This window comes from Gekko japonicus, unplaced genomic scaffold (genome assembly GCF_001447785.1).
Source record: "Gekko japonicus isolate JY-2015 unplaced genomic scaffold, Gekko_japonicus_V1.1 scaffold525, whole genome shotgun sequence".
Taxonomy (NCBI): domain Eukaryota; kingdom Metazoa; phylum Chordata; class Lepidosauria; order Squamata; family Gekkonidae; genus Gekko; species Gekko japonicus.
In genome coordinates, this window is record NW_015163620.1 from 175,789 (window position 1) to 203,180 (window position 27,392).

Here is a 27,392-nt window from a genome sequence, read left to right on the forward strand (position 1 = left end):
TTTTAGAAAGTGTGTTGATTGGCTTTGTAGTCTGTAGCAGTAACTTCAGAAATGGCTGCCATTATGGCACAATGAAATTTGCTTTGTATATACTTTTTCAGAGTAAAAGAGCTTTCTGTTATTGTGAAAATTTCACACAAGTAGTGAAGGAAAGCATTTTTTAAATCGATAATCCAGAAAATGCTACCAAGTACAGTTCCCTTAAAATGGGTGGATTTACTGATGGTCTGTTCAGCAAGTGCGTAAACTAATCTTGGGCATCCATCTTCCCACTGACGGGCTTCTCTCTGGACTATCTACTTTAACAACCTTTTTTTCAGGAGGCAGAAGGTCTAATTCTAGCTGGCATTAGATTTCTTCTGGCTGTACGTGCTCCAGATGAGCCATTCCAGATCAGTTTACCTTCTTCAATCCATTAAACTATTCTGCAACTAAATCAGTTCTGCTTTTCAGTGTTTCTTTCAAATTGTGCCAATTAGCAAGCAGACTCTGTCCCAGAAACAGACAGCACAAGGATTAGAGCAATGGCAAGTATTGTAAAAGATGCATTGTAGCTCCTGTTAAAAGAAATACAGCTATTCAGATATTATAATAGACCCTGTAAAAAAGAAACATTCCTCACCCAGCTCCAGCCTTTTTGACCCTTAGTATTATGATAGGTGGTCAGGAATTTGACTGTCCTCTTAACCAGGGTCTTACCTGTATTACCTTATCAGCAGTGTTCCCTCTAAGCTGAGTTAGTCTAAGCTAGCTCACAGTTTTTTAGCCTCCGGCTCACACATTTTTGTCTTAGCTCAGGAAGGAGGGCTCCAGAGCAAACTAATTTATGCAGTAGCCAAACTACGTGCTCACAACTTTAATGGCAGTAGCTCACAAAGTAGAATTTTTGCTCACAGGACTCCATAGCTTAGAGGGAACATTGCTTATCAGCAGTTCTTAGCGTCAGTATTTCCAAGTTCTGTCTCCCCACACACTCGATTCTCTTCTGAGTCTTGTAAAGCTTTGCATGATTTAGATGCACTGACATGTTAACATATCTCTGCAACATCCTAGGGGTTACACCATGTGGGTGCAGTGCTGGAGCAAGTGGAGAACAGGAGCAAGTACTCTATTATGTATATGTAAAATAATTTATGTAAAATATTTTATTCAAATATTGAGCTGAACCACATAGTTCCCCTGAACTCCTTAGGGGCAAGACAGGATAAAAATGTAATAGATTGGCTTCCTTTTCACTGTAAAAGTGCTTTCCCCAGGAAAGCAAACAAGCTTACACAAAACTAGAGATATAAATTTTAATTCTCTTCACTTTCAGATGTAACAACTGTTTGTCAAACCTGTCAGACTCAGCTGCGGAGATAAGGTTACTAGACTCCTGGACTGATAAGATCAGCTGAGACTTTCTTTGTGTCTATCTAGAGAAGAATGCAGGAAGAGCTTTTCCTAGAGAGTTACTGAAATGGATCTTTTTGTGCATCAACAATAAACAGTGGTCCTGCAATCCAAATGGGAATGTATGCATGAAGTCAGGGCAGGTCCTGACAACTATCAGGAGCTTTCTGTTGTTTTCACTGTAGAAGACCCAAAATTAACAGGAGAAGCCATGGTAGTGTACAGAATTTCCTAACATTCTGATTCACATGTTACCAAGTCGCCACTATAAGGACTTTTAATCAGATCTCCGCCTGAGCCGCATTTGAATCAGTACTGTGGGGAAAAGGGACAAGTCTTCCACCCAGTCCATTTTCCTGATCTAACATGGCCATGAATAACCACTAATTGCCCCACTGGGGAAATGTATATAATAATGGCTAGATAGGAATCCTTGAGGCCAATAGTGGCTCCCCAGGGCTGTTTCAGATCAAGAAAATGGCATGTAGCGGGGAAGGTTTAAGTATGGATATATCTGGTGGCTGCAAGGACTTTACTGAGAGGACTTTGCCAGAACTAAACTTGGAATCACTACTGATTTCAATGAAACGTATCTTCCACATAACTGCATTTATAGTTGTGGCTTGTTGCATAAAGGGGAAGATTTTAATTTGTGTCTTTTAATGTCTTTTGAGGGTTTTTCTTTTGTTTATATTGTAAGCCATCTTTTATTTCTACCAGGTAGAAAGGCAGCTAATAAATGTTATAAATGAGTAAAAAATAAAGTAGCTACATGGTTTTTAGGACATTTTTTGTTTTAATAAAAAGGAGCCTTTCGCAGGGAGTGAACCCTTTCCCCTTGCTGCTTTCCTATCTAAAATACTTCCACTAGTTTAACCTAGGATGGGTAAGACTACTGGTGGTTTTCATTGTGAAAAGTGCACAAGTGGAAAGGATAAACAACCCCCCCCACTAATGTTTCCCTCCAAATCACAGCCCCAGAATTTGCTGTGTGTGTATGGGGGGGGGGGGGAGAGAAACAGCATCCTGAAGAATAATCACAGAACTACGTGTAATGTGTAGAGCTGCCCAGTGAATATAGAAGAGAAATGTGTAGAGATCTAGAGAAATACATTTTGTACAACAGTAATAAAAACTATAAGAACTAAATTTGAGGGTATTTCTAAGCGTAGCTTAATTTATGTATTCCTACCCTTTCTCTTTCTTTCATCATCCTTGGCTCTATGAGAACAAAGAAACACATTATTGAGAAAGGAAAAGTGCTCCTGTTTATAAATGTGTTTATAGACTTTCAGCAGAAATTAAGTATGAAGTATATTCCTTAATGTAAGAGAGTTCTGTTTCATTGTGTTTCTAGCCACATGCAAAAAGAATAAACAGTGGTTTCACCTGTTAAGCTACGTGGACACCTACGGTGGCACATTGCTAAGGATTGTATCACTTGAAAATGGATACCTAAGCATTCCCAAACTTTAATCATGGGACTATCATGTTTTTAATTAGGAAAGAATTGCAGTAATATAACCCAGTAAAATGCCAAATCTGATACTCAGCAGGGCAAAGCGAAATTAATGACACAAAAGACAACTGTTTATGGTGACTGTTTGTATCCTTTTAAAAATACATTAAATATCTTCACATTACACCATTAATAATTTTTGATAGAAATTAGGGAAAAAATTAGGAAGCCTTATTTCGTATATTTTATAATTGGTTAGTTTCAATTACTTGGGTATTCACATCTTTTGAAATGAATCTTTTAGGAATCAGTGAAAGCCCATTTTGACCTACATACAGAATGAGAATACTCCAGAAATTTTTAAGTGCAGAAATAATCTTGAATGCACAGATGTGCATCTGCTCATACTATAGGTACTTACAGAAATGTGTATACATTGTCTCTCTGTGTGTCTCCCTTCGTCATATAGTCACTTAGGACCTGTCTATACAAGTAGCTGTTTACATTTAAACATCAGCAACTTCATATGTTGCAGTCTTCAAATTATTTAGTCTCCTTGGCTTACCTTTTTTCATCTTTAATCAAACATGGAGAAGCCTCTGAAAATTCACGAGCTGCATATGAAAGTGATGCCGTTTTCTGTATTGTCCTCCCCTACAGTACTGAGAGGTATATTGCCTCTGACTGTGAAGGATCTATTGAGTTATTATGATTAATGTTGATAAACGTATCCAGGAACTAAATGGAGCCCCAGGCAGAGTATCTTTGGCCCTGCTCCTCTGTTTGTTAATGTTTTGAATACCCAGTATTTTGTTGCAAATGTAACCCATTTCATGACTTTGACCCATAATTTACATGGATGATTTACTTCCATCATATTTCACACTAGTATTTGTAATCCTGTATTTATTCATCTATATATATAAAAGAAAGTCCCCTCACTGTAAAATCAACACCCAGGCCAAACCGCTGGACCTAGAGACACCAAATTCGGGGAGAGCGCTCCTACCATGGCGTAGGTGCTCACTAAGAAGGGATTTTTAGAAATTTGACCCCTAAGTGGGTCAAAAGGGGTAAAATGTGCTCCTCCCATTGATTCCTATGTGGCTGCCAGGCAGCTGCTTCTCTGCCCCCCCCACTCTCTGATCGGTCAGCTGCAGAGCTCAGTGTTCTGAGGTAAAAACCCCCAACAGTTACAGGGGACTGCAGACGGCTAATGACAGTTGAGGAAATCAGGAGTGGCCAAGAACCACCTGTGAGGTGAAACAAAGCTGCTGGCCCAGCCTCTCTGATGGCTTCCAACACACTCCCCCACCTCCTATATCTAAAAGGCGGATGTCTGTCAGGTGCAGCCCCACCTCCACAGTGGCTTCTAATACTCCCCCCCCCTCCCCCTCCTACACTGGACAGGCAGCTGAGCTGCCTGTCAGGTGTAGGAGAGGAGGTTGGATGGCTTCCAACACACTCCCCCACCTCCTATATCTAAAAGGCGGATGTCTGTCAGGTGCAGCCCCACCTCCATAGTGGCTTCTAATACTCCTCCCCCCTCCCCCTCCTACACTGGACAGGCAGCTGCCTGTCAGACATAGGAGAGAAGGAGGGATGCGTACAGCCACCGGGGAGGTTTGCTCAGCAGGATTGCCTTAGCACTGCTGCTGGCCCAGCCTCCCTGATGCCTTTAAATACAATCCCCCCCAACACCAGACAGGTCGGTGTCTGTCAGGTATAGAAGCAGGGTATGAATGTTTATGGGGAGATAGTAAAGGACATTTCTAGGAGCCATTTCAATGTGTGCCTCCCTCATGAACCTGAAGAAATGTCCACCACATCACCACTCCCTCACACCAACTCCCCCTCATACCTGTCACCTCTTATTGCCCCCAAGAAAGCTCCTGGCAAACATAGAGCCAGATACACCAACGCCAGAGGTCGATTCAGGAGGGGATTACGGGGGATCGTCGTTCCCCCGGGTGAGGTGCGGGGGCGGGGCACATGACGAAGCCCTGCCGCCTGCTTCCGGCCGCCCCCTGCTTCCAGCCTCATTCTGTTGCAGAAGGAAGAAGAAGCAGGAGGGTAAGTTGGTGTCCTCCCCCTCTGCCTGGCCGAGACAACTTCACGTGGCCTCCGCAAGGACTCCCAGCCCCATCCAGGAGCTTCCCCGAGGTAGCTGTGTTAGTCTGTTGCTGCAAAATAGTCCAGGAGTTCAAATAGCACCTTTAAGACTAACAAATAGCACCTTTAAGACTAACCTTTAAGACTGAGTGGTGGGTGTGGCCTTATGACACACTTCCGGTGATGTCAGGGGGTGTGGCATATGCTAATGAATTATGCTAATGAGTTCCCCTAGCTCTTTTTCTATGAAACGACCCCTGACCAATGCTACAAGGAGGAGGCAACTTAGGAATGCGGCAAAGACATTTGCACATAGTACTCCTGCAGTGCTCTGAGCTGCACAGGCCAAGTACCAGCAAGATCACTCTGAGGTGCTCAGAACAACACAGTCTCCATATGAGCAAAACAATCCAGGAACACAAGTAGAGAGGCCATCACTTTTGTGGAAGGTAGCAGGAGTTGACTTAACACATGACTTCTTAAACGGACAGTTCTATGTGGCCTGCTCCAGAGTGAGCTCATCAAGCAGCCTGGTGATCCCAGCACCTGAGGGCAGAACCACCAGTGTGGTCTAGAGAGAGGTCCTTCAGTAGAGAGGGGGAAAAGTACACATGTCTCAATTTCTTACACTACCATCTTCTCCATTAGAATTCCTACAACAAATGTTACATTTCAGACTTCACATAATCAGTATTATAACTGGATTTGCGGAACTTAAATACCGTTGCGAAGCACAGATAGCAGGCTAGTGTGACTATATAGCAACTAAAAACAATTTGCCTCCTCTGCATTCATAGATGCTTTTAAATTTTTGGAAAAACTGGAAGATACTAATTATATACCAAGATAGACCAATATTATATAATAATATCAGAGTAAAAGACAAACTTAGCTTATTGAATGTAGTCTTTTAGTTTGTGATAATTGTTCAATTTGTTGAGTAGCTCGCTAAAACAACATGACAGGTGTCCTACAGACTGGCAGCCCAGATGATAGCCTGACTTGAATTTGTTGTCGTCTTTCAAAGCTGCTAAGCTAATGGTAATTACCACATCTTGTGGTAGTGAATTCTATAACTTGTTTATACATTATGTGAAGAAATGTGTCTTCCTGTCTGTCCTGACCCCACTGCCAGTTAATACTACAGGATGACCAGGGGTCATTTCGTAGAAAAAGAGGTGCAGGAGCTCATTAGCATAACTCATTAGCATAACTTATTTGCATATGCCACAACCCCTGACATCACCAGAAGTGTGTCAGAAGGCAATACCCACTGCAACTTACCTGGCTGCTTTTTGCTCATTGTGGCCTGGGGCTGCTGGGAGCAGGGGGCGGGGCTTGTTGCATGTGCCCGCCCCCTGGGCTCTTTACTATCGGAGCTCCGCTCCTGTGCGCTCCTGCAGGAAATGACCCCTGAGGATGACCCTTAGTTCTAGTATTATGTGAGAGGCAAAAAAATTTCTCTCTCGACTTCGTTCATAAACAGAATGCCCAACATAAAAAATGAGATTTTATGAATGTCCAACATACACAAAAATTGGTCTATATTTTTTTTGTAGAGGATGCAGTTGTATGACTAGATTTCAGTTTATTTCACATTCTAATTTCAAATGTCATAACCAGCTGAAAAAAGGAAGAACATGGTGTCGAAGATTGTGTTGGTGGTGATAAATTATTCTTTATTAGACTTTGATTTTTAAAAAGATTACAATTTATGATTTGGACTTGAGTCCTAAGCCTTTGTTCTGTTTCTCCATTGCAGGGGCATTGGGGAAGGGGGTGTGGCTCAGTGGTAGAGCTCTGCTTGGGATGCAGAAAGTGCCAAGTTCAATCCCTGGTATCTCTAGTTAAAAAGATCAGGTAGCGGGTGATGTGAAAGACCTTTGACTAAGCCTCTGGAGAGCTGCTGCATGATGGATCAGTGGTCTGATTCAGTATGAGGTAGCTTCACCGCAGACTGTGACAGCAGCCATGAAATTAAAAGACGCCTGCTCCTTGGGAGGAAAGCGATGGCGAACCTAAACAGCATGATAAAAAGTAGAGACATCACCCTGCCAACAAAAGTCCGCATGGTCAAAGCAATGGTATTCCTAGTAGTCATGTATGGCTGCGAGAGTTGGACTATAAGGAAGGCTGAGCGCCGAAGAATAGATTCTTTTGAACTATGGTGCTGGAGAAGACTCTTGAGAGTCCCTTGGACTGCAAGATCAAATCAGTCAGTCCTAAAAGAAATCAACCCTGACTGTTCCCTGGAAAGCCAGATAATGAAACTGAAGCTCAAATACTTTGGCCACCAAATGAGAAGGGAGCACTCACTGGAGAAGACCCTGATGCTGGGAAAGACTGAAGGTCAAAGAAGACGGGGACGGCAAAGGATGAGATGGTTAGATAGTGTCATAATTGCAACGAACATGAAATTGAGCAATCTTCAGAGGACGGCGGAAAACAGGAGGGCCTGGTGAGATCTTGTCCATGGGGTCGCGAAGAGTCGGACTCGACTGTGCGACTGAACAACAACAAGAAGCTTCATATGTCCATAGATCTGTGAAGTGTCTTTCTCTGGTGCTTGGTGCTTTCTGCTTATTGCAAGGCGTTGGTGTTTTCTGCATGAGGATGGGTTGGGTCGTTTCTTCATTGTTGATGTGGCTGCTAGTAAAGTGCAGTGGCAACAGGGCTTTTCTGTGGCATGTTTTCCAACAGCAGTGAGCCCCAGGGCAGATAACCTGTGCTGAAATAAGCCTAGTAATAAGCAGGAAGTGTCTTGTGTCAAAATGAAATGCCACCTCCATAACAGAGAATAGTGGTATGGAAATAAAAGAAAGGGTTAGGGTCCAAACCATGGTTAAAGGGATTTTAAAAGATTTTACTGTTTCTTTGGTTGAAATTGGAGACATGCTGTTTTGTTAGCTAATATGGCTAGCTGCGAGTGATTTTTACAATCAGAATTTTAGCATTACACTTCAGAATGATAAAATAATGGCAATTTGTTTGACCAGTCTAAATTTTCCATCTGAAGGGAATAGAATCCATTCCTTCTTCAGCATTGAAATCCTGGTGTATTGTAGTCTACAAAAATTAGGATAGCGGCTACATTTTCGATTCCTTGCCCAGATTTCTGTTACTGTTTCTCCGTTACTCAGCAACACTACACTATCACAAAGAAACTGATACTAAGTTAGAACAGGCTAGTTTTGATGATTTAATGGGAAGATACGACCTGGTCCTGCAACGGAAAAAACATTTTGTTTTTGTTTTCTAGAACTCAGTTTAGTTCCTCAAGGCAGAGTGTGGTATTTCCTCCTTTGTTTTTTTTACCTTAAAAGGTAAATGCAACTTCGTTCCTGAAAGTGGTTATATAAAATGTGATGATACGCAAGTGACAAGGAGGCAAGAGGCTTCTCTACTATTTTTTTTAAAAAAAAATAGCACCATTGAGTCAGTTCACAAAAGTTGAGGGTCCATAGCTCAGTAAGAAGCATGTGCTTTGAACAATTAAGCACCCAGGTACTATCCCAGCCATTTCCACTCAAATGATTGTGGGTAGCAAAGGTGGGAAAGAAAGACCTCTGAAAAGCTACTGGCAGTAACAGTAGACTTTATTGGACTAGATGGATCACTGGTCTGCATAGGGCAAAATGTCCCTTCGTTTTCTGTTTACACATGGACACACACCTTTAATATAACAACAGCCAAGGGCAGGATGGTTGTACAGAGCTATCGTCTTTGATGAGTGTGGGCTCCTCTAAGTGTACAGGCCTGATTGACATCAATACTTTGGTCTAGTGGTTATTTTGTGTAACCAGTGTTTTGGTCTTAGTTACTGTGTGTGCATTTTACATGTGTTGCTGTATGTTATGTGGATGTAATTTCATGCCCACTACCTCGTGGCTTTTATCTGAGTTTTTAATCTATATTTATTGAGTACTTTGTAATAAATTGATGTATCTTATTCTTTTGTTTAGCTGCTCCACCTTCTAGGTTCCTGACTGGTATACACAGGGCAGCTTCATATGACTGACTTTAAACCTGTTGGTATATAATACTTACCGAGGTGGCCAATCTTTTATGCAAGGGTGCCACAAGAAAAATATCAGAGAGTGCCAGTTCAAATACCGCCCTTTATTCCTCTCCCATCTTTCTTTTTTGTTTCTTATTAAAGTAAAACAAGTTTAATCAATGACTTCTAGCACACTGTTAAAAGCATGAGCCACTGGTGTACAGTGGGAAGTATTGTACTATCCATGTGTGGAAGGCATATAGTTTCCCCATATTCTCCTCCTTTTCTTGTAGCACTTTCTTGCAGCACAGAATGATCATTCCTAGGGTTGTAGGATCCATGCAGAGAAAGTCAGGAAGGTTGGTTGGCTGGAGTGAGGAGGGACAAGAGAATAAAACTGACTCCTTTCCTTAGCAAAGCCATGCTGCTGGAAGAGGAAGAAGGAGCAATTTCGTGTCCTCCTCAGTCTGTCCTCCCTCAATGTGTGCAGCTGTTTTTGTGTAGTCCAGCAACCCTGGGGAATGATTTTTCCATTAATCAGAAAGGGCTGTAGTGATCAGAGTGGGTCTGAGGAAACCTGAGTTTGTCCCCTCTCCAGTGTGAAGCTAAATAGGTGACCTTGAACAAGCAACGTAGCCTAACCTACCACACAAGGTGGTTTGAATGATAAACTGGGGAAAGAACAACAAATTGTTTCCACCCTCATCTCCATGGAGGATAGCTGGGGTTTAACATGTAATGGATAGATAATAGTTGTTTTACCAGGAGTGTGCCTACTTTGGTAAGAATTAGTGTGGTACAGCAGCTAGATTTGAGTCCAATAACACCGTAAGGACCAACAAGATTGGTCTCTAAGGTGCTACTGGCCTCAAATCTACTGCAGACCAACATGGCTCCCTTCTGAAACTGTGGTATATAGTAGGTACACAAAACCTGTATCAGATATAGTGTTGCCTGGGAGCCATTTCCCTTCCTGTGAAAGGCTAATGATTTAGACAGTGTTGTTAGAGAGATGCATGAAAATGAGGAGAAATTACCATCCAGGAGGGGGAGGTAGATGTGTACATGAAAAAGTAGAGCCACAGTTTTATTCAATTCATGGATGAGTTTGCATGTTTGCCTTTAGCATGCCTCCTCCCCATTTTAAGGATGTATTCTTAAGCTAAGCAATGTGGTAGATTAAATCTTCATCTTAACTGGTTTGGTTTCAGCCAGTTTGCATTGCAATATAACTCACTGTACAACCAAGTGGGTCTCATCCATTTCCTTAATTGCACTCTGGCAGATTGAGGTTTATTTCTACATCAACCTAGCATAACTTGATTTAGAACAGTTTTAACTCAGGCTGGCCCAGAAGCAGCCCAGGGCAACTGGAGTATCGTCAAGCAGCCCAGGGCAACTGGAGTCTCGTACCATCTGACAAATTCCATGTTGTTTTGTTATGAGGATGCTGCAGTAACATACAGTTGTGTTTGCATATAATAATTCTTTCTGCTTTGCAGAGTTCAGACAGTCCAAACATATCTATAATAATTCAGAACAAGAAGTGCTTTGATAATGACATCATTTGCTCAAAGAGTGTCTTTATCTCTGTTGGAGACACAGAGATTTACTTCAGTGACCCTGTAGATGTACAGGTAAGTTCCATATTCCTCTTTTTTTAACTTGACCTTCAGTCAACCCACTACAGTACTGCTTAATAATTAAAGCAAATTTTATCTGAAGAAGCATAATAAAGAGCTCAAGCTGTAAGGTAATAAAAATGCTCCCATTTTCGTAGTTCTTACTCCGCTCTGTGGTCTTCTGTACAATCACCACAATTTTTTGGATAATGCAGAACTTCATTGAAATCATTTTTTTCCTCTTTAGCACCCAACCATGTGGTTTCTGAGAATGCTAAGGTCTTCTCCTGCTAACTTTCACAGACTCTGCTCCTCTTCCTTCAGTAAGAGTAGTCAATGCACCTTCCTTCATTATTCTCTATATGCCTTTAAGCACAGTGTATCGAACTGCATCTGCCCAAAATCGCTTCCTTAACTCTTGCAAGTGGCATCTAGCCCTATTGAGCATGTGCAATTTGGCACACTATGTTTAGGGATCTATAGGAAAGCAGGCTGATTAGCCCTGACTGGCCCAATCTTGTCAGAGCTAGGAAGCTAAACAGGGTTGGCAATGGTTGGTACGTGAATGGGAGAACACCAAGGAAGACTGGAGTTGCTGTACAGAGGAAGGCAATGGCAAACCACATCCATACACCTCTTGCCTTGAAACCCCCATGGTCCTAGGCTCACCAAGAGTCAGTTGCAACTTGACAGCACATAATTCTTTATTATCAGGAGAGCAAAGACTGAAGGAGTGTGAAAAGTACTGAGACGGATGAGTGATTACAGCTCTCATACTTTTATTAGTGCAGAACAAGACAACTCTAGCTGGCTCTCAGGCCGGCTTATATTCCCTGAAAACCCCACACCCAAAACACACCCCACACAAGTGATTGGTTATTTACAGTGGCCGAGAGTTCCATGGGCTCTCAGCCCGGAGCCTAGCTCACCGATTGGTGCCGGCTAGGATCCGCTTTGCCCATTGTGTTCTGTAGTGAAGCTCAGACGTTTCGCCTGACCGCGTGGAGCCCTTGCCTCGCACGCAGTCTGAGATGAATACATTACAGAGTGTTAGCTGATCTACCTTCAAGGAAGAGGAGAAGGAAGCAGCAAGGGGCAGGACAAGAACAAGGTAACTGTGGAGGGTACTGCTCTGATAATCTATTATATGAAGCCATCCTTTACATCACCTCATTATAAAGCTGGCCCAATGGTCATGTGATTATCCTATAATCCAAATTAAAAAAAATAAAAAATATAATAATGAAGTTTTCAAGTGGGAGTAGGCATGAAATAATGTGATCAAGTCACCTTATGAGATCAGGACTTTAAAATATTTCTTGAGATTGTTTACTCAGCCTCCCTTTAGAAATCTTTTGAAAAAATGATTCTATACCTTACCATGAAGAAATAATGCATTATAAAAATGCATTTATATGTTGGAATTGTGCTAATTTTGGCATGATATTAGCTGTGCGTATCTTGGTTATATTATGTTTGGCTCCTCTTCACTCTGTTTGGATTTTTTCCAATCTGGTTTCAGGCCTGGTTATGGGACTGAAACAGTCTTGGTTGCCTGCTGGATGACCTGTGCTGGGAGATGAACAGAGGGACTGCAGCTCTGTTGATTGTCCTGGACCTCTCAGTGGCTTTCAGTACCCTCAGTGATTATGTCCTTCTGGATCACCTTTCCAGGCAGAGACTGGAAAGCACTGTTTTGCAGTGGTTCAGGACCTACCTATAGGATAGGTTTCAGAAAGTAGTGCTAGAGGGCTGCTGCTCAGCCCTTGGTGTCTTGCCTGTATGGTCCCATAAGGCTTCATCTTGTCACCTTTGATTTTTAATATCTACATGAAACCAGTGGGTGAGGTCATCTGGAGATTTTGAGTGAGTTGTTATCAATATGCAGATGAAATTCAACTCTTATCTCACAGTTTTGGCTGATGCCAGGGAGGCTGTAGAAACCCTGAATTGATGCCTGGAGACAGTTTTGGTGTGGATGTGGGCTAAAGCTTAATCCTGACAAGATGAAAATGTTTCTGGAAGTGGAAGGTCTTACCTGGGACTTACAGTGTCACCTGTTCTGGATGGGGTTGCACTCCCTGTGAAGGAACAGGTCTGTAGTTTGGGGGTGCTGTTGGATAAAGGCCTACTGCTAGATAAAAAGGTGGCAGCTGTGACCAGTGTTATGTCCACTGACCGCCACTAGGCGCCAGTGGTATGCAACTCGAGCTTGGCTCCAAAAGAACAATAGGGACTAGGATCCTGAGCCTCCCAGTTAGCACCTATAGGAACTGTGGTGGGAAGTTCAAACCTCCCAATGGGACTGGTGGGTGTGCCCCAGGGATTGTATATAGTTGGCTGCCCCGGCCGGTAAAGTTGTTGTGTTGTGTATCAATAAACTATGAGCTGTTAATCACGAAGCATCCAGCTTCTCCATGCGTTGAACTCAGTACACAACAATGGCGATGAGGATGGGATCCCGCTGAGCTGGCTGGGCTGCTGGGCATCAGAGGAAGGCCAGGAACCACCGCCGCTTCAACCGATGAGCACTGAAGGCACACAAGTGGCTTCCCTGCCACAACCCCACAGCACGATGGCAGTCGCTTCAGGAGCGGGACTAGTCCCTCCATTTGACCCTACCTGGCCGCATCACTGGGAACCCTGGGTCGAGGGACTCAAGTCCATCCTGATCTTCTACGAGGTCACCGACGGAGAGAGGAAGAAGGGCCTCCTTATCGGCTTATGTGGCCCAGCCACCGTGGAGCTGGCTTGCAACCTGCTCTCCCCAACCAAGCTAGCAGAGGCCACGTTTGAGCAGATTGTCAAGACACTCCAGGATCACTTCGTTCCCCAGGCATCAGAGATCTTGCGCCATGTGGCATTTCACTCCCAGCAACAGCAACCGCGAGAACCTGTTGCTGTGTACCTGGCTGAGCTCTGCAGGCTCACCCCTGAGTGCACTTTTGGGGCCCAACTTGATATGACCCTCCGCAACAGACTGGTTTGTGGGCTCAGCGATTAGAAGCTCAGGCGACGGATCCTGGAGGATGAAAAGTGCACCCTCACCTCAGCCCTCTCCACCACCACGGCTTGGGAGAAGAACCATCCTGCCGCAGCAACTGCCGCAAACCAGGCAAGCACTGACCCCATGGACCCAGAGGAAGAGGCAGTCCACCGGACCCAACGTTCCAACCGGAGGTGAGATCCAGGGCCTGCACCACGCTCCATTCCCATCAAGGAGTCTGGATGGCAAAAGTGTGCCAGCTGTGGAGACAGGCACGATCAGAAAACTTGCCGCTTCAGGGATGCTGTATGCCGGGGCTGCGGCCGGTCGGGACACATCACCTGGGCCTGCTGTTCCCGGGGGTCCCGAACCCCAACATCACAACCCCAGCAGGGCCGCCGGTCTGCCGCTCATTACGAGGATGACACATCCCAGGAAGAACTTTACCTCCTCATGAGCGTATCATTAGAACAGGTACTGAGGCTTCCTAGCCAGACTGCAGCCCCAAAAATTCAGGTCTGGGTCAAGATAGAGGGGTCCCCTTGTTCTATGGAGCTCGATTCTGGCTCCGTGACCTCCATCATATCGGTGGAGACCCTTAAGAAACTGTGTCTGAATGGGGGGCCCTGCCTGCGTCCTTCTCCCGTGACCCTGATGGACTTCCAGAGTAGCTTCTGAATCCAGTACCAGGGGTTTGATGACTACTTGGACTTGATCGTAGTTGAGGGCAACCTGGTCAACCTTTTTGGCCATGTGTGGTTTGCGCCCTTGGGAATCTTGATTGGGGGAGTCCAGCTCTGCGCCCCGCAGGCCTTCCGGGAGGTCTGCAGCGAGTTCCCGGACATTTTTGATGGGACTTTGGGGCACTACATGGGGCCCTCAGTATCCCTGCAGCTTGACCCACACGTGGCCCCCATCCCCATGCATTCCAGGAAGGTCCCGTTCACACTGCGGCCAAAAATTGATGCAGAACTGGGCCATCTCGTGGAGCAAGGGGTCCTGGAATCGGTCTCCCATGCGGCATGGGAGACCCCAATAGTCACCCCCATGAAACCAAATGGGGATGTCCACATCTGTGCGGAGTACAAGTGCACACTTAATAAGGCTCTTCAGGACCACACATACCCGGTCCCAGTTGTGAGCCACATGCTGGCCACTTTGGCAGGGGCGAAGATCTTCGGCAAACTCGATCTCGCCCAGGCTTACCAACAGCTCCCGGTTGTCAAGGCAACTGCCGCCGCACAAACAATTGTTACACATAGGGGGGCTTTCAAAGTAAAGAGACTGCAATTTGGGGTGAGCGTGGCCCAGGGGCTCTTTCAACATTTGATGGACTCTCTTGAAAGGGATCCCAGGCATCACACCGTTCTTCGATGATGTGCTGATCGCCACGGCGATGCCAGAGGAGTTTGCCTCCAGACTGCACACCATCCTCTGCCACTTCCACGGGGCTAGGCTGAAAGTGAAGTGGGAGAAGTGCCTTCTAGGGGTTCCATCTGTTGACTTCCTGGGCTTCATGGTCGATGTGGACGGCCTCCACCCTGTGAGGGACATGGTGAAGACCATTGTTGAGGTTCCCCCATCTAAATCCAAGGCAGAACTCCAGGCATTCCTGGGGCTCTTAAACTTCTACCACGCCTTCCTCCCCCACAAGGTGGTGGTAGCAGAGCCCTTGCATCGCCTCCTGGACAAGCAAGCCCCTTGGTCTTGGGGCCCCCACCAAGCCGCCATCTTCAGGGGGGTCAAGGTACTGTTGGTCTCGAACAAAGTCCTGGCACATTTTGATGAATCCTTGCTGGTGATTCTCACATACGACACTTCCCCTTATGGCATGGGTGCTGTGTTGGCCCACCATCTCCCAGACGGGTGGGAGGTGCCCATCACATATTACTCCCAGACGCTGTTGTCGGCGGAGCGGAATTATGCCCAGATTGACCGTGAGGGCCTGGCGATCATGATAAGCATCAAGAAGTTCCATGACCTCGTCTTCGGCTGGCACTTCACCATTGCCACAGACCATCACCCTCTTCTTGGCCTCTTCGCCGTAGACCGGCAGACACCACAGGTCCTCTCCCCGTGGGTCCTCTGGTGGTCCATTTTTCTGTCTGGCTACAACTACGCCCTCGAGCACTGCCCCGGGAAGGCTATGGGTCATGCCAATGCACTTAGCCGCCTACCACTGCTGTCTGTCGAGGGTGACCCGGCTCTGGCACACCACATCCTGCACGTTGAGGACCTCCACGAGTCTCCCTTTCAGGCTGGGGATATGGCTCGCCACTCAGCCAGGGACCCGATCCTCTCCTGAGATCTGGGCTGGGTGGTGAGGGGGTGGCCCGCAGCTGCAGCGGGCCCTGAGTTCATGGCCTTCACAACACGCCGAAACGAGTTGTCCGCCCATAAGGGATGTCTACTGTGGGGGGACAGAGTGGTAGTCCCCAGCGCCCTGTGCACCCAAGTCCTAAAAGCCCTGCATGAAGCCCACCCAGGGATCGTCCGCATGAAGGCCCTGGTCAGGAGTTACATATGGTGGCCAGGAATTAATGCGGAAAAGTAGGCTTGGGTGAAGTGCTGCGAAATGTGCCAAGCCATCTGGCCGTCTCCACTGAGCGCACCCACACACACCTGGGAGTCCTCCAGGACGCTGTGGTCAAGGCTCCATGCCAATTTTGCAGGACCATTCCATGGATTGCTGTTTCTGGTCACGGTCGACTCCTGCTCAGAGTGGCTGGAGATAAGCCCCGTCTCCACCACGTCCTCCAAGGCCACCATCCAGGCCCTCCCAACACCATCGTACCTTTTATCAGCTTTGACTGGTTAGCTGGCTGCTGCCTTTCCTGGGCAGAAAAAAAATCTGACTACTGAGGCGCATGCCCTGGTTACATCCAGATTAGATTACTGCAATGCATTCTACATGGAGCCTGCCCTTAAAAAGTGTTCAGAAACTTCAACTGGTGCAGAGTCCTGCAGCCAGGCCTTTGACTGAAGTGGATTGTAGGAAACCATATTGCTCCAGTCTTGGCCCATCTACACTTGCTCCTAATTTGTTTCTGTGCACAATTCAAAGTGCTTGTGTTGACCTTATATATCTTGGGACCAGCATAACTGAAGGACTGCCAACTCCCTTATGAACCTACCTGATTGCTATGGTTATCTTCCAAAGCCCTCCTTTGGGTGCCCCTGCCTTCTGAGATTAGGTGGGTGGCTATCTGGGAGAAGGCCTTTTTTATCACAGCATCAAAATTCTGGAATTCTCTCTCCCAGAGAACCTAGGGTTGCCAGGTCCTACCTTTTGCCAGAGGGAGTCTCCTGGCCACACTCCTGGATCTTCTTACACATGTATAAAGTACTGAGACTGAAGCATAGTGTAGTGATTTCAGCTCATACTTTACTTAGGAAAAAGGAAACTGGAGATACAGTAGCCAGCCCGAGGCCCGCTTTAAATACAAGTACAAACCACACCCAACACACACCCACACCTGTGATAGGATTATTTACAGTGTTACTGCAACCATAGGTTCCCTTGAGGATCCGGACGAGCCGATAGGCTGGTTCTAGGATCCTCTCCTATTGTCTAGGGATGCGAAGCTAGAGTAGTTCGCATGGCCACGTGTAAAGGCGACCATGTCCGCAGTCGCCATTAGTACACAACAGCGTGCCATGATGACATCACCCAAAAGTGATTGGGGGATGGCAACCAAGACTCCTACTAAGCTGTGGAGTCTTCTGAGCAAAAATTCTACTATGTGAGCTACTGGCATTAAAGTTGTGAGCGAGCAATTTGACTACTGCATAAATTAGTGTGCTTTGGAGCCATCCTTCCTGAGCTAAGACAAAAATGTGTGAGCTGGAGGCTAAAAAACTGTGAGCTAGCTCACACTAACTCATCTTAGAGGGAGTACTGATGGCAACCCAATCACCTGTCCTTTGCTGATTCCATGCTCCATCAGTAAATGAAGGCATCTTGTGTTCTTTCATTGATCCCTCCTTCCTGCCCTTTGTTCTAATTGTTGTTTGTATATTTTTCTATGTGTATGTTCACATAGTTTTACTTATTTTTATATGTTTTTGTTTGGCTTTAATGTTTTTTAAGATGTGTTTTATTATGTATATTTTAAATCTGTTAGCTGCCTTGATGGCACTGATGAGGGCAGAAAGGCAGGGTGTAAATTATGTAAATATGTTGATAAAATGTTGCACATTACTGAAGCCATTTGATCTCTCTTTCACAAATATGAATTTCTTTGCAGAGAATGCTGAGGATACATGAGAACAAAACCAAGTATCAGCTTTGGAAGGCTGGACATTATACAGCAGTACACTTCCCAGAGCAGGAAATCACTATCCTGTGGGATAGAAAGACAACAATGCACATCAAAGTTGGAGCTCAATGGAAGGTGAATGAATATGAGTGGGTGTCCTATATTTTATAGTTCTAGGAATAGAGGAGGTTAATTCCACTGTGTCTGCATGGCTTATGTTAGCAAGGTTTTTTGCTTCAATGCCACTTCCAGATCTTTACCCGGTTTTGAGGGTTCCGAGTTAGATGGCTGGCTCTTCCTGTTTCTGGCACTGAAAATCCTCTGTAACTTCAGGCTTGACCATGTTCCATTGCGGCAAGCTGGCAATGCCCAGAAGCCCCTAAAAGTTGATGCCCGTTGTCAGCAGAGATGCAGATGTGCCCTTTCCCCCATGCTGTTACTCTTCATGGCCCTTGGGTCTTGAACTGCCTAACAGTTTTTCAGTCCATCATCCCACTAGCAGAAGCTGCAGTCCAGTAAGGACTGATGCTCCCCAAAACTATTATGCAGCTCAAGGGCTTCATGAAAAACTCCTGCTAGAGTATGGCTCGCAGGCCATAATTTGCCCATCTCCCGTTTAGGAGCTTGTTAGACTGGGGGTGATTTCTCATGAGAGCTGCCTCGCAGCACAGCGCCGTTTGCCTCGACACAAACGTGTCAATTTCACACCCGAAGCTCCGGGGCTGCATTTGACTCGGGGCTTCGCCCGATTTCCTCCGCAGTTTCATGATCCTCAAAAACCAGGATCACGAAACTGCGGAGGAAATCGGGCAAAGCCCCGAGTCAAAATGCAGCCCCGGAGCTTCGGGTGTGAAATTGACACGTTTGTGTCGAGGCAAACGGCGCTGTGCTGCGAGGCAGCTCTCGTGAGAAATCACCCAGAGAGTCTTGATTTGACTTCGTATTTAGGTAGCAAGGCACATTTATACCAAATTGTGGGCCATGTTTTCTCACAATGTGAAAACTGACAATGATTGTCCACATTTGCTAACTATTCTGAGCAAATGTGAGCTGCCTCCTCTCATGAGAAGATAATATTCTGCTGGTCTAGTTCAGTAATTTATGTAGGTTCAAAAGCATCTTTTCTTCATGAAAAAGGAAATTGAATGTTCCAAGACATTTTAAATTAGGGCAGAAAAGACCTCCATTTTTCTTGAACCAGAAGCATCTCCACTGGCTTCTGTGTGACACTTTATTGGTTCCCCTTACTAAATAGGACAGCAAGTGCTTCCACCCTGTTTTGAGAGGAGAAAAAGGGAGAGAGCATGCTTATACCAAAATTTACCTTCATATATTTGCTGCCAAATATGGGCATTACATTGACTCAGGTTTCTATAAGTGAGCAATAAAAATGAAGTCTCCAAATAAACCCACAAATTGCAAGTCTAAGGAAGTGTCCAATCATATACTCTGATGTGAACCTATTCCCTGGCATTGTCTTGCTCCAGCAGAAAATGTTTCTTATTTAAAACTGTGTAAACATGTCACAACTCTTTGATGAAATTGTTATCCTAACAGCAAACCCATGTGTTCAGCAATGATGTGTGGTATAGCCCTAAAAGGAATGATTGAATACTATCCCTTATCAAACACTCAGAGCCGAAATGTTTATGTCTAAAGGTATCCACTTTGCAGGACCTGTATTGAAATACTAATGGGTGGTGGTGGTGTCATTAACAAGTTTTAGGTAACGTGTCATCATTCTGCAACCATAGTTCGCTTATTTTAAATGAACAGATTAAAAAAATACTATCCTGTTATAATTTCAGGGTAAATTGGCAGGTTTGTGTGGGAATTTTGATAAATTCACTTCAAATGATCTGACCACATCCAACAACATGGAAGTAAGAAATGCTCAAATTTTCGGAGAGAGCTGGACACTAGGACAGGTAAGCAAAAGTCCCTATGCAGTTTCAAAATAATGTTGAGAGTGTACAGATCTGTAGAAATATAATATAGCAACCATCAATACAACAACTTAAAGCCAATCAGTTTGATGGGCAGGGGTGTTCAGGATGGGAGAGTTCCAGTTCTTTCTCCCACCTGTTCCCCTAATCTTACAAACTCCTTCCCCTTCCCCTCCCCACAACAGACACCCTGTGAGGTAGGTGGGGCTGAGAGAGCTCTGACAGAAACTGCTCTTTTCCAAGAACAGCTCTAATCAGAACTACAGCTTGCCCAAGGTTATCCAGCCAGGTGCAAGTGGAGGAGTGGGGAATTAAACCCGGTTCTCCCAGATTAGAGTCTGCGCACTTAACCACTACACCAAACCACTACACCAAACATTAAACAAATTTAAAAAAATGTTTTCCCATTGGCTTTCATTTGTTTTTTTGTTTTTTTTAAATGAGTCCTAGGAGAAGAGAGTTCAACAGTATTGCATCTCAAGATTTTTTTTCTGGAAAAGGGAAGGTTCCCAAACCATTTTGAACAACAACAACAAAAGTTCAGTAAAAGATATTGATAACTGCATAATTGCTGTTTGTTTTTCATGTAAACCAGTGTGCAAGTCCAAATGACACCATAAAACCATGTGAAGTACATCAGAGCAAGTTCCCTTATGCCAAAAAGGAATGCTCAATTTTGTACAGTGATGTTTTCGCCCCATGTCGCAATGTGGTAAGTGAAGTCTTCATAAGTTATCTAGAAAAGAACAGATTTGCTCTGAGTCTTCTGTTTGCCAAATACTTCCAAAGCTGCCTTGGCACCAGCTCCTGTTAATATGAGCAGCTGCCTGTATTATTGCCAATGAACTTAATGTCACCAGTCCTCAAGTTCTGTGTCAGGAACCTAATCAGCCAGTGTGAAGGAATTGAGCATACATTGTTGTTGCATATTCTCTAGCAGTAGCAGCTGAGTTTTCATAGCAACAATGGTCCTTGGTAGAGTATACCCCAGAACTTTGGGGTTTGTGGTCATTTCCTCTGAGGAGCAGCACACAAAACATAGTGGCTGGCTCCCAAATGACTCACTGAAAATTTCCCACCAGTCTACTCCCCTGCAGTTTGGGAATACCCCTATCATTTTTCTTCTTCTTGAATAGCAAGTCCCCACCCATGCCACACCCCTTATCACCATAGTGTTCCTTGAAATTGTATTATTAGTAGCCAGTAGGCTTTTCGCACTAGTAGGTCCTGATATTTACACCTGGGATTTGATAAAAGACATTGGGTTATGTGAGGTGCAGCTATGATTCTGTTCAACTGTGCCACTGAACGGGGGATGATGGAGTATCTAGGCAGCTGGAATTATTCATGGAGAAATCACAGGCTGAGAGCTTCTCCCTTTCACCACCATTCACATCCTATCAGCATTGCCATTATTAACTGTTACATTATCATAAGCGGCAGTTGCCATTATTTTTCGAGGAGGGGAGCAAGATGTAAATGGGCATATTAATAACTAGGAGTAATGTCCGTTGTGGGAAGAAATACAACGGGATCTAGAAGGAAGCTCCAGATGAGTGTCCTAACTGTGGCTGGTGGGGCGCCAGAGGGAAGCAGAAAATAGATGGAGGCAAGCCATGTTTCTTTCCTTCTGCTTAGCTATAAGGCAGGGCTGTCTCAAGTCATTTTGCTGCCCCAAGTGGGTAGAATGGGAGGACAGCCTCATGGTAACAGATATGGTTCTCTCCACCTCTGACTTATTTTTTGAGGGGGAGCAGGGTGTTATGCAGTGGCAGCTAAGGTAGAAAAGCACCTCCTCTTGTGCCATGTTTTCTGGGTTCCAAGGGTCTGGAAAGTGGTTCCATAGCTGATTACATGGTTGCCAACTCTGGTTTGGGAAATACCTGTAGATTTGAGGGGTAGAGCCTGGGGAGGGCAGGGTTTTGGGTGGGGAGGGACCTCAGTAGGGTATAATGCCATAGAATCCACTGCCCAAAGCAGCCATTGTCTCCAGGAGAACTGATCTTGATCATCTGGACATCAGTTTTAATAGCTAGAGATCTCCAGGTGCCGCCTGGAGGTTGGCTTATGTTAATTTGGGGCTATGCAGTCACAGCTAAGGTAGAAAAGCACCTCCTCCAGTGCCATGTTTTCTGGGTTCCAAGGGCCTGAAAAGTGGTACCATAGCCGATTACACGGTTGCCAACTCTGGGTTGGGAAATACCTGTAGATTTGAGGGGTAGAGCCTGGGGAGGGCAGGGTTTGGGGTGGGGAGGGACCTCAGCAGGGTATAATGCTATAGAATCCACTGCCCAAAGCAGCCATTGTTTCCAGGAGAACTGATCTTGATCATCTGGACATCAGTTTTAATAGCTGAAGCCCTGACTGCTATGTCACATTGGCTGTCATACAGGGGCCATCTCAGCAAGATATAAGGACACAGAGGCCACCATTTTCTCCAGGGGAACTGATCTCTGCCATCTGGAAAGCAGTTGTAATTCGGAGTGATCTTCAGCCCTCACTTGGAGATTTGCAACCATGGTTTCCCCCAACAGACACTAAGGGGAAATTTATTTTACCTCAGGACATCAACAGCAAACTGTTTAGAATGTTAGAGGGAAAGGCCAGTGAGACCGCATATGCAAACGACCTCTGTGTTCCAAGGCAAAGGCGAATCAGGCCACATATGCAAATGATCTCTGTGTTCTGACTGGCTGTGGGGGGGAGAGGAAAAGCAAACTGTTTAGAATGTTGGAGGCAGGACCCAGGCAAAGCAGCCAGTGGATAGGGAGACCCTCTGAATGACAGATCAGAGAGCGAACTGATTTTGGAACGTGTTGGAATGTTCAGGGGAGTCCATGACCAAAACAGGATGAAGAAAGATGAAGAAGATGAAGTAAACAAATATAGCTAAAGATGAGGATCAGATAAAAGGTTGGTTTAGGGTTGCTAGGTCCTACCTCATAGGAGTTTTTTTCAGTACTCCCCTCCAAAGTTCCCAATTTTTCCTCCAGGGGTGACGACTCCCAGTCCCCTCCCTCAATTTTTTTAGTTATGCTACCAGGCCTTCACATCTCTACCTTAAATTACTACTAAGCTTAAAAATAGCTGTGTACAAACCTTGTTAAATGGACATTGTGCCATGGTCAGTGCTTGGATGACTGAGCCATTTTGCTATGCTGTTCTTTAATGTGTGTTGTGCATGCCTTAAACTATTTAAAAAGAAGGCCAAGGAAAGACCACCACCACTATTTAGTAGCCCTATTCACAAGTTACAATAAACACAGATACAATCCATATACAATGTATACTTGATTTTTTCTTTATATGTGTGCTGAGTAATTCTCATGTTACTATCAACACATGTAATGTGTGATTCAGACTGCATTAATCCAGGTATTAACCCCCAGTTTCATCTGTGAACCGACCATATGTGGCTCTTTTTTACCATCACATACATGCAGGTTGTACATGTGTTTGCTCTACCATGAACGGGGCTACTGATGTGCTGATAAAAATGCACTGCTGGCTGAACTTGACAGGAAAGTCAGTTTCAGATGCATGGCTATTCATTACACTAGGTGGCAGAATTTGCTTCAGAATGAAGGGGAAATGTCATTGTTTACCTTGGTTTTAATAAAGTTGGTAATCAATGGTTTAGTCAAAGTGGGAGGGGAGGCAGCCCAGACTGCCCAGCCCAAGGAATAGCTCTGTGAAAAGGAGAAGAAAATTATTGGGAAATGATAAACTGAAAGATCTGTGGTGTGACTGCATTTGAAATTTTACATAAAGTTCTGGCTGCCTCATCTCACTGGGGATAGGTACAGAAAGAGAAGTTCAAATGAGAGGGTGGTCAGAGTACCTTTACTGAAAAGAAATGCTGAAGTGTTTGAGGCTTCTTAGTTTGATAAAAAGGATGATTGTAGGTACACGATAGATGGAATTATGCATGGTGTGGGGCAGGGCTTTTTTCTGGGGGAACGGACTGGAACGGAGTTCTGGAACCTCTTCAACAAAATTCTTTTAAATATGTTTAAAAGTTCATGAGTTTTCAGTATACAGATTGAAACTTCATATTCCCCTTGAGAGTTCCAGCACCCTCTTTAAAAAAAAAAGCCCTGCTATGGGGAGTATGGTTAGATTTTTCTTGTTCTTCATAATTCTAGAATTTAGGGTCATTTCCTGAAATTGGCTAGAAGTAGGTTCAAAATGGATCAAAGGAAGTACCATTTCATAAAATGCATAGTTAACTTATGGAATTCATTGCCAAGCAATGTGGTTATGGTCAGTGGTATAAATAGCTTTCAAAAGGGACTGGATAAATTATAGGTCTATAATTATTAGACTGTGGGACAGAATGTCCATATGAGCCTCCATGTTCTATGGCAGAATGCTTCTCAAAACCTGTTGCTACAGGCATACAGCTGGGGGGCTGTTGCCTCCATGCCCTTCTTGTGGACTTCCTGGAAGCACTCGCATGCTGTCTTAGATGGGCCTATGGTTTGTTCAGTATAGCATGTTAGGAGCCAATCAGCAGAATCCTCAGAATGATGCATTTATGAGGGTGAATTGTATTATCTGAGTTCTTTGAAGGATTTAAATTCATGAAATTAAACTACATCACATTTAGGCTGGTCCTCATATATTTCAGATTGATGTGACATCCTTTGTCAAAAATTGCCATACGGACACATGCAATTGTAATCTTGGTGGAGACTGTGAATGTCTGTGTACAAGTATTGCAGCTTATGCTCACAAATGCTGCCAGCAGGGTGCTGTAATTCACTGGAGATCTCCTTCCGTCTGTCGTACGTATGATGTTGTTTTTCATACTACCAAATACATGGATTGACACTTCATTGTCCAATTTCTGTTAAGTCACAGCATTTGAAAGCAGTACTCACTGCTAATGCTGATAACCAGAAGTGTGCTTCTTTTCCAAGATACTACAGATACTAGTAACTGTACCTACTTTTTTCTTTCAGCTTATGACTGTGATTTTTACAACCAAGGTATGTATCATTTCTGCTTTTCTTTTTAATATTGGATGCACGCAATCTCTCAAGACACTTCACCTTCTTGTGCTAGAAGCAAATTTACATTTGCAAATCACTTCAAGTGGATTAAAAATAAAACTCTTATTTTATATGCTCAAGGTACCATCCTGACTGTAGTAGTTATGTAGTCTTATTCAAGAAACTCTTTTAGAATAGAGTTTTCTAGTGCTCCAGGTAGAGCGGTCTTCACTAATAGGAAGAAGCTCCCCCTTGGAGGCAGGCAGGGTCACTAACCGTTTTTTTTTTTTTTTGGTGAATCCTGATGGGAGGGGCTTATCCCCACATCTCCCAGTTTGGTGCTGTCTGGGTAGCAGACAAATGGTTGTTAGCTGTACTCGCCTCTGAGCTCAGCAACTCCTTTTCTTCTGTGTCCAGCCAAGGGGAGGCACTTTTCCTGCTGCCTGAAGTAGGGATAGATTTGCCTCCACTGGAGTCAACTTCCCCACCCTCCAGATTCTCCTTTGAGGAGAGAAAACTATAGGTACTCTGTACTTCAACCAAGAGCCTCCCCACTCACTCTGTGTCCTGGCTGGGCCGCTCAGAGCATTGGTGGCTTCGGCCAGCCTTCCATTTTGCCCTGCCTCATCACTGCAGGGTTGGGTATTAATGGGAACCAGGCAGACAGCCCTTGGAGGGCTAGGGAGGTGGTCCCCTCACTGCAGTGGGGATAAAGGGCAGGAAAGAAAGGGGAAACAAGATGGTGGCATGCATTTTCCTAACACATATTGGCATGCAAGAGGCCTCCATAGAGCCAGCCTACTCTCTAGAGCTGGATTCCTCGAGGCCCCTCCCATGACAGTGAACTGTTCAGCTGGCTCACCCCCTCAGAATTCATATACATGGGGATTAGAGTCAATGCCTGATCTCTTGGGAGAAAATATGCAGACAAGCCTCCTGACTCAGATGAAGATGAAAATGGAGAAGGAATTACAGACTTCTATTTCTACAACTATGGCCAAACTTTTGGGGTAGTTTTCCTCTACTGCCCCTAAGCAGCCATATAGAAGGCATACTAAGAACAAGGGCCAAGTCAAGTGCAGGAGAAGATCCCATTCTCCTTCCAGATCTGACAGTGTGGTTCAGGGTGAGCACACAGTCTTTGCAACCAGCCCAAGAAGTGTAAGGCATCTTAGGGCAGTGACTATCGTTTCACATCTAAATCTGGAAGCCATAGCCCTAGTTACACCCCAATGCAGAAGTCACAAAATTGTCTGATTCTTCATGGCTAGGTGGAAGAGGGGGAACTTTCTGAGGATGAAGAACCTGTAGTCAGCATTATGCTTCCTTCCAAAGAGGTTCAAGCTTCCACTGGTGGATGCATCAGTGGCTGACCTAAGCTCTAACACATTGGAAGCATCAGCTGCAGTGCTCTGAGTCTTGACACTCGGGGTTTCCATATTTCCTTAACTGGATGGCATCCTGGACCAGTTCCCCCCTCTGTACCATTACTTGCCTGCAAGACCATGGTTTCATGATCCACAGAGAGAAAAGCTATCTGGTTCCAGTTCAGCATGTCCACCATCTGGGAGTAATCTAAGACACCCCAAAGGACAAGGTTTTTATCTTCCTGGAATAACAGACCAAGATCCTGGCAGTGTTACAGGAGATCAGCTGAAGACCTGGAAAGATGTCATGATTGTTGTCAGGCTTCTGGACATGCTAGTATTGTGCCAGGTTGGAATGCCCTGGGTGAGGTTCTGCACAAGACCTCTCTAGTGGACACGTCTCCGTTTTCAGGATGAGATGGCCAAATGTCAACACTTGATTATTCTCTTTGCTCTCTATTCCTTTGGGACCTTCAGTGGTAGAGATCGAGGGAGAGGCTACACACAGGTTTCACCTAAGTGATCCCTCCAGGACACTGGTCATAACAGATGCCAGCTTGCTGGGATGGGGAGCACACTCTCGGGACATGGTAATGGACAGAACCCAAGTGGAGCATCTAGAACTCAGAGCCTGGCCTTTTAAGACTTTCTTGAGGGGAAGGACATTCTGATCCATTTGGACAACATGACACTGAAATCCTACATCAACTGCCGCCCCCCCCCCCCACAAAACTGAGTTCTCTGCACTCAGAAGCAGTTCAGATCTTGGGCTGGGCAGAGATCAATCTGATGCCCATGTGGCAGGATTATCCAGCATAACAGCAGACTGGCTCAGCAGACAACGCCTGGACTAAGTGGAATAGATGCTATATCCCAAAGTCTTCTGACTGGTATTCCTGCTTTGGTACCTTAAGTATAACTGGTAATCTGTTAGCCGCCTTGATGGAGACAGAAAAGCAGGGCAACAGATAAGTATAGATCTCTTTGTATCAGCAGAAAATCTCCAAGTTCCAAAATTCTTCTCATGAACCAAATGCCACCTTGCACTGGGAACAGAGACTCTGATTTGTGATTGGCCAAGCCAGTTGTTGTATATGTTTCTTCCAGTCCCGGTTCTCTAAAACATGCTTCAAAGAATCATAACCCTTGGAGCAGAAATGGTCCTGGTAGCCCCATTCTACTTGTGTGATTATAGGATCTTATTTGCTGGTTGTGTAGGAATCTGTGGCATCTTCCAGGCAGGAACGACCTGCTCATC

General features: G+C 44.9%; 1 protein-coding gene across 1 annotated transcript in view; it reads left to right on the plus strand.

Moving 5' to 3' along the window:
* Nucleotides 1-27,392, plus strand: part of OTOGL (otogelin-like) — a 158,229-nt gene that overhangs the window by 53,646 nt on the left and 77,191 nt on the right. Inside the window, exons 24-30 of the mRNA XM_015407445.1 lie at nt 10,463-10,601; nt 12,672-12,681; nt 17,827-17,962; nt 19,636-19,755; nt 20,369-20,485; nt 24,404-24,560; nt 24,738-24,764. Of these exons, the coding sequence (XP_015262931.1) occupies nt 10,463-10,601; nt 12,672-12,681; nt 17,827-17,962; nt 19,636-19,755; nt 20,369-20,485; nt 24,404-24,560; nt 24,738-24,764 (706 nt within the window). The remainder of the gene's footprint in view (nt 1-10,462; nt 10,602-12,671; nt 12,682-17,826; nt 17,963-19,635; nt 19,756-20,368; nt 20,486-24,403; nt 24,561-24,737; nt 24,765-27,392) is intronic.